The sequence below is a fragment of the Prionailurus bengalensis genome, chromosome D4 (genome assembly GCF_016509475.1).
Source record: "Prionailurus bengalensis isolate Pbe53 chromosome D4, Fcat_Pben_1.1_paternal_pri, whole genome shotgun sequence".
In the NCBI taxonomy this organism is placed as follows: Eukaryota; Metazoa; Chordata; class Mammalia; order Carnivora; family Felidae; genus Prionailurus; species Prionailurus bengalensis.
This window is the reverse complement of record NC_057359.1, coordinates 23,047,324-23,054,836: the sequence shown is the minus strand read 5'-3', so window position 1 is coordinate 23,054,836 and position 7,513 is coordinate 23,047,324. Positions and strand designations below refer to the sequence as shown.

General features: G+C 49.6%; 1 protein-coding gene across 1 annotated transcript; it reads right to left on the bottom strand.

Annotated features, from left to right (window-relative positions):
• Positions 1-454: 454 nt before the first annotated feature.
• LOC122474562 (spermatogenesis-associated protein 31D4-like) lies at positions 455-6,730 on the bottom strand. The gene is made up of 4 exons (XM_043565510.1): positions 6,496-6,730; positions 5,641-5,686; positions 5,030-5,090; positions 455-4,746 (listed from the first exon to the last, which is right to left on the bottom strand). The coding sequence occupies exons 1-4, from the start codon at positions 6,631-6,633 to the stop codon at positions 480-482; spliced, it is 4,512 nt and encodes a 1,503-aa protein (XP_043421445.1). The 5' UTR covers positions 6,634-6,730; the 3' UTR covers positions 455-479.
• Between the last annotated feature and the right edge of the window lie 783 nt (positions 6,731-7,513).

Here is a 7,513-nt window from a genome sequence, read left to right as displayed (position 1 = left end):
TTGACAGCTTCCAGTAGGAAACCCCCATGTCAAGTTTAACATGACCCACACGACAGATGCTTAAGCAGCATCTATGCTGTTCCTAGACCCTACCCCAACCAGCCCAAACACTCCCATTCAGAGTTCACCCACCTGTGGGATCCTCTGGTAACTAGAAGTCACTGTAACACTAACAGGCAAGAAGGAAACAGTGGCTTAATCATTATGTTCTGAAAACTATACCTGTCTTTGATCCTCCTCAGATAGAGAAGACTTACTTTAAAAGGTATAAATCGTTCAATGAGGGTAAAGGAGAGAGCTGCTAAGAGGCAGGAGAACAGAGCCCATCTCCTCAAATTTCATCAGAGAGGAAATGGGCTTGGACTACATGGTCCCCCAAGAGATCCCCCTCAACAGGCGGACTGGTCACCTTGAACCAACACAGTACACAGAACAGACCTCACTGTTAGAGGAATGTTTATTGGGGAGAATCAAAGGGGTTATTTTGTGGGAATCGGGCTGGGAAATTTCCTCCTCTCGAAATTCTGGAGAAGGGTTTTCTGTCTCAATGATAGACACCGATCTCCGAATACCGTACCTTTAGCAGTGGTGAGAGTGGCTGGAGGCCCCTGGCCAGCTTGATGCCTGCAGGTGCAGTGTGGGTGGGGCACAGGCTCCCTGTGGGGCACAGACAGGCGATGGTTCTGACACAACAGCTGGCCCTTAAGGGCCACAGCTTCCTGGGGGTGTCTGCCCTTGTCCCTGATCTGTCTAATACTTGGAGAATGGCTGTGGCCCACAAAGACAGCTTCTTGGTAACAGGACTTGGTATTTCTCTCTTTACAAGAGGGAGCCCTGTAGCTGAGAGGAGGCCCCTGGGCAGGCTGTGCCTGGGCCTGCACTTGTGCTTCCTTCCGAGGTTTCCCAAACTTGGCTGAGGACAGAAGGGGCTGAGGACAGGCTCTATCTGTAGCATGCCGGTGCCCCATCTTCTCTTCTAAGAACTTGCCAACATCTTTCCTGAGTTTCTGAGCTTCGGTCCTCCCAGTAAAGGCAGCTCTACCTTGAACCATGCCTCTGCTTTGCACACATGGCAGGATGCCCTTTTCCTGGGAGTTTTCTTGTCTTTTGCATTTTCTGCCAGGATTCAGCCATTGTAAAATAGCCTTCACTTTTTTTCTAAAAAGGCTTTCAGGGGGAGGCTGACCCTTCTGTGATAGGGTGCGGGAGGATTGGCTCCCAGGCTTCTCCGCCAGTGTCACGTCCCGAGGAGGGCAACTGTTCCTTATAGGCTGGGATGTCCCCAACCCTGCATCCCCTCCGCCAAACTCTTGTGCTTTGGAACACGGAGGGCTCACTGTCTCTGTAGCTGGTGGGAGATTCTTGTGCTGGTACTTCCTTAAGACATGCTTAGGGACCCAGGTATCCTGCTGCTGTTCCATACTAATTCCTGTGTCCTGCACATGGACGTGAAGCACCTGGGAAGCTCCCATGTCCCCACTGGAGTCCTCCTGGTCATGAGTCAGGGAGGCCTTGGAAGTCGAGGGGGGCAGGTCGTTGTCTTTGCTCTGGGCCCAGCTCTGCTGTCTTTGCTCCAACTTAAGCTTTAATTCCTTATACAGCCGTTCTGTTAAATTAGGATCTTGGGGAATTGATGTGTTTGGTGGGTGGCTTTTAATGGTCACAGTACGTTTGTCCTTATTTGCATTCACATTTATCATTTGGTGGCTTCCTGGCTGGCTGGTTGTCAAGCTATCTCTAGGTTTTGATTGACGCCCATCTAGCTCCTCAGCCCTGAATAACTCCCTGGACACTTTGGGCACAGAAACAGGTTCTGGATTCACCACCATTTTGCCCTGTTGCATCTTGACTCTATCACTGGGATTTACGGTCTTATCCTTTGGCTCACGCCTGGTGCCAGCTTGCCTTGCGGGCTGCTTTGAGGGCCATCTGTTGGCTGGCACAGTCTGTGTCTCGCTTGCTTTGCCTATGCTGCTATGTCTGATAGGTTGAAGAGTCTGTCCACCATCCTTCATTTTCTGAACTTCCTCTGCAAGCCCACGTTTGATAGGACGCAGTGATTTTGCTGGGATTCCCTGTCCTTCCTTGCCCACAGTTGAGGTGGCAGGGAGAGAATGATCCAGGATGGGGGCTGAATTTGCTGTTCCCACTTTGTCTCCATGGAGAGATTTAGAGCTTCCTCTAAGGGACTTGAAGTCCCCAGATTTAGAGTTGGCCTCAGAAATCAGGTTGGTTGAGCAGGGAAGGTTCGAATGGGATAAGGACTGGGATGGGGCCTCTTTCAATTTAAAGATAGCTATGGATTCAAGGTCCTTAGGGGGAAGGCCCTCTACCTTTCTATGATGGAATTGTTTAATATGGGACTCCCGCATCTGCTGTGCATTAGATTCAATGAAGGAAAGCTCCCGGGAGGTATTCAGGCAATATTCCCCACCCACTGATGGTGGCAGAACTCTCTGTTGTATTTCACTGTGGGATTTCTCAGGATGAAGCAATGTCTGATTCATAGTGTGCCATGAACTATGCACGGTCCCGGGGAGCTGACCCTCATTGATTTCCTCGAACTTTTTGCTCAGATGTATTCTGAGGACATTTTCAAGTTGCCTTTGGCCTAGTCTCTCCACAGATGCCCTTGATGTATTCTCGGATGGGCTCATAAGTTCTTCCTCAGCATCATACCCCATATCCTTATCTGAAGAGCTCTCTGGGTCACTCAACAGATGATCTTTGGGCCCATTCTCTGGGTTGTTTCCCAGATCCTTCCCAAAGGGGTCCTCTAGCTGAAGCATTTCTGAGTCCCCCTCGTGGAAGCTTTCAGGTGGGCTCAACCCGACATTTACAGTGTTGCTACTCTGACTCTTAGAGGTCTGTTGGAGTCTACGATAGTGCCCCATCTCAGGTATGTTTGAAAAATTCTTCGGAGGCCTCATCAGTGATAGAGACTCATGGATCCTGCGGGGAAGGCCCCACCGGTGCTGGATGAGCCTCTTTCGGAGGTGATGCTCTAGTTTCTTACGAAGCTCATCACTGAGAGGAAACTGTCCAGGAAGGATAGAGACTGCACCATGGGCCTGGAAGGCCCGGCGGTTAGACAGGTTAGGAGCCAAAGGACAAAAGGCTTCATGGGATCTTTGAACCACAGCAGGTAAACCCCACAAACTTGCCTGTTGCTTCTGCAAAACATTCCATTCTAGGTCTTGAATTTCAGAGGGGATGAGAGACTCCAATTCATTCTGGGGTCTATGAAAACACACTCCACAGCTCTTAATCTGGGGTAGAGGACTAGATGGCAGGATTGGGAGTGGGGATTGAAGATAGGTCTCAGGCTGGACTTGAGTGGGAGGTAGGGGCTGGGGTTGAGGCTGGGGTTCAGGCTGGGTTTGAGGCAGGGATTGAGGCTGGATCTCAGGCAGGGCTTCAGGAAGTGGAGGGGGAAGTCCTGGGGATTCCTGGTCTGTGGAGGTAGAGATTCTATTGAAAATAAAGGTTGAGGAACAATCCTCTGAGACATGGGCAACAGACGGCAAAGACTCAGTATGCAGAGTTGGGAGACCCCAGAAGAGCTGCAAAGGTGTTTGCTGTAAATTGACCTCTACCAAGGTTGTAGGATAGGGGGGCTGCTGATGCACATGCAGCTCCTTTGATTTGTCTTTGTTGTTCCAGAAAGGAAGGGAGGCTGCCAAGCCAGGCTGGGCAGCAACTGACTCTGACATTTTTCCCAAAGAATTTAGTGTGTAGTCTGGCCTGAGTTGTTTTGGAAAAGAACCCTTCTTTCCCTTCCATATCAAGAAATCACTCCTCTTTTGGACTTGTTTCTCCAGAAGTGCCAGGACTTCGGGGCTGAGGAAAGACAGGTTACCAGGCTCTACAACGTAGGCCACAAGGTCTCCCCTGGAAGAAGCTTCAGAACGGAGGGCAAGAATCTCTTGGCTGAAATCAAATTGAGCCAAGGTAGAAGGGAAGAAGTCTTTGGCATGAGTTTTCCACCCAGAGAAGTCTGAGACACCCAAGCTTGCATGGTCAATGCCTGTGGTTGTTGGGATATGAGTGGACAATCCAACAGGGCCATCTGGAGATGAGTTCTCCGGAACAGGCTTCAAGGTGATGGAAATTGATTTAGATTGAGCCACAGTTAAAGTGCTATCTGGTGGTGGTGAAACAGACAGGGTTGGTGGTGCATGATGACAAGCACAGGTCTCAGTGGGATTCTTTGTCTGGGACAACTCCGATAAGGAGTTGACATCTTGGGAAACGGTGGAGTCAAGAGAGAAGATGGTATTTAGAGACAATTTGGCCTCTGGTTGAACAACAGGGTCCACTGTCTGAGCATCACATGGTGGGAGAGGGGAAACGGCAAGGGGTTGGGCTGGGAAATGGTCCTCAGGGAAATCAGATTCCAAGGGAGGACAAGTCTGTGGTGGCAAAGAGTGATCCGGTGGTGAGAGTGGAACATAGTCAGCCAAGGGGGTCATTGGGTTAGGTGGGAAGGTGGAGGCTACTGGCAGGGAAGACTCAGGCAGAGAAGCTGATGTTAGGTCTCCTGGAGGGTCTGCTGAGAAGGCAGGGGATGAAGTGAACAATGAGTCAGTCACAGGAGCTGTGGAACCCAAGGAAGTAGCATCTTCGAGGGACTCTGGGTACAGCATCCGATTGATCTCAGCAGTTGTGTTATTACACACCTCACAGAAGGGGTCTGGACATAATAGTTGACGAAAGTGGATTGTATCATGTTGCTGGCCTAGGGGGCTGCAGGAGACAGGAGGTACAAAGCTGCAGCCAGGGCCAGAACAAGGGAAGGAGCACCTGCTGACCTGCCAAGGGAGGGGCCACCTGAAACCTGCTGCTCCTTCACAATGCCCCACATTTATGACTTCATAATACACTCAGTAACCTTCACCCCAGGGCCCTCATTCACGTACCCATTCCTATGGCTACCCCCCTCCCATGACTGGAAGGTTGCACTGAATTCATACAATTGCATAAATCATGCTCTAGGAGGGATCAGGATAGAAGGGGAAAGAGTAGTCACCTCCTTATATTACTCATCAGCTTCCTTATCTCTTCCTCTTCTCTCTGAAGGCATTTCCAACCTGGGAAACCAAGAGAGTGGGTTATATGTAGTGAACGTAGAAACACGGGTATTATACAGGAGTCCCTTGTGAGACACCCTTGCGATATTAGATTCTGAATGCCCCAATAATCGGTAGATGAGGTCAAATGGTCAATGATGTGACACATGGTATCGCATTAAAGTATTCCATTTACATTACATCATGTGATGCTCAAACCACCTCTGTGAAGCACAGAAGGCCGTGGTTACCTCAGGGAGGAATCCTGAGTATCTGTGATGTCACGGGTCTTGCACAAAATCAGGAGACAGAAGTTCTGACTCCTGACATCTCACACGGCCACCACTGGGCAACAACCATTGATTGCCCAGGTCCACCATGGCTCCACACTCAGGGTTGGGCAGAGCAAGGAATCTAAGGGCCTCCAGTTCTGAGTGTTCTGAGGCCTCCATTTTCAGAGGGGCACTGTGTGTAGTAGCTGATATCCTCAGAAATCATGGAACTGGAACCTCATGGGAAGGACAGGAAGGGTCACCCTTGGAGAGCTCATGTGGAACAAGCAGAACCTTACCTTTCAGTGTACCGCCTTTCCTCCTCCTCTTGGCTCTGCCTTGACGCTAGAATGAAAATGAAAGAATGAGGAGCCTGGGACTCATCTCTCACTCTGCTCTCAAAAATGGAGACATTCTTGGGGTGCCTGGGTGGCTCAGACAGTTAAGCGTTTGACACTTGATTTCGGCTCAGGTCATGATCTCTGTTCACTGGTCTCCAGTGAATTCAAGGTCCCCATCTGTGCTGTCAGAGCAGAGACTGCTTGGGATTCTCTCTCTCCCTCTCTCTGCTCCTCCTGGGGCCACCCTGTGTGTGTGTGTGTGTGTGTGTGTGTGTGTGTGTGTGTACGCACACGTGCGCATGTGTATACTTTCTAACTTAAAGGAAAAAAAAACAAACTGAGGACCAACAGTCACATCAGTGCTCCATCAGGTAGGACCCTGTATCCTAGGACAGAGCTTGGGCCCTAGTCTCTGCTCAGTGTGTCTCAGAGGCTTAGCAGTCTTCTCCTGATCCACCCAACATGAAGGCTCGGTCGAGTGAAATCTTATATGAGAAGGTGACCCATGATCAAATGCTGGGGAACCTTGTTCTCTTACACACATCCCATACTCTCTAAACCCAAACTAAGACTACAGAATCCTTATGTTTGGGATTTTATCCAAGACCCGCCACCACAGCCAGATAAGTACTAAACCTTGGTACTTTCTTAACCCTTAGCCCTGCCAGATCTCTCTTCCTAGAGGAGTGAACGTCTCTTCTTTTAGACTTCCCATTTTAGTTGTGTCTAATCCTACCAAACTCATTTTAAAATTTGGGACTAGAAGTAGAAACAATACGAATGTCTGTTCAGGACTCCCCCAGGATTCCTTACCTTTTGGATGGGTTTGGTGTTCCCAGTTGGAAATGGAATCCCCATCAGGTAGCACAGGAACAGAAGAAGCAACCCCAACCCATACAAGAAGGTGAAGTTGGGGTCAGTCTCGAAGCATGTTGAGCCAAAGCACAACATGGTTCAGTAGCACTATTCTGAAATGAGAGCATCACAAAGCTGCCTATAGGTAACTGAATCGCAAGGCTGCCTAAGGTAACTGAGCTTCGAGTGTGCCGATGCCTGACTATATAACTCTCCAGGCTTACATCACAGAGCACTGAAAAATCACAAAAGGTTTCTGAGGGTTGGGGGAGGGGACAATTGGAGAGGGTGTGCCCAAAGCCCCTCCCCCACCTACCAGCCCAGAAGGTCCCTCCACCTCTCCTCCTGCAGGTCCCTCTGCCCTACCCTGCCATCCTGTTTTCCTACCTCATCTTTTCATCCTATTGACGAGGGAGCGTGAGGCTGGCTGAGGGGCCAAGCACAAGCTAGCACACAATCCTCTACCTGCCAACTGTGGGCAATGTGTGATATTCCTTAGATAACTCCAGGCTACTCAAAACCAAGAAAGGACAAAAAACAAATGGCTGAACTGATAAAGAGTCTCCACCAGTTCACCAGAAAAAGGCAATCCTGTCAACAGCCTAATGTCCAGGAACCCCCTACTGTCTTAATGTTAATGCTTTGCCTGAGGGAAACACAACCTTATCCTGACTATAGCCAGGCCTCCAATTATCTGAGTCTTTAGACTATGAAAATCCCTTTAGGAACTCTCTCTTGACTTTGTCTCCCCCTACTCCATAAAAGTATCCCCCAACACTTATAGTCCAGCTCTTTCTGCCCATGGGTCCTGTCCCTGTGCTTTAATAAAACCACCTTTTTGTACCAAAGACGTCTTCAAGAATTCTTTCTTGGCCATCGGCTCCAGACCATCCCCCCACCATCACCTCAAAACTTCATCATTTGGTCGCCAGCATGGCATGTTGAGTCTTTTCATTGGGACTCTGAGCCGGTGCAA

Bases quoted from the DNA above. Each gene is read 5' to 3' on its own strand.
- LOC122474562 (XM_043565510.1), bottom strand. From the start codon at position 6,633: ATGTTGTGCTTTGGCTCAACATGCTTCGAGACTGACCCCAACTTCACC. The intron at 5,091-5,640 runs GTAAGGTTCTGC...TTGGTTTCCCAG, and splicing joins GAAAGGCGGTACACTGAAAG to GTTGGAAATGCCTTCAGAGA. The intron at 4,747-5,029 runs GTGACTACTCTT...TGTCTCCTGCAG, and splicing joins CTGATGAGTAATATAAGGAG to CCCCCTAGGCCAGCAACATG.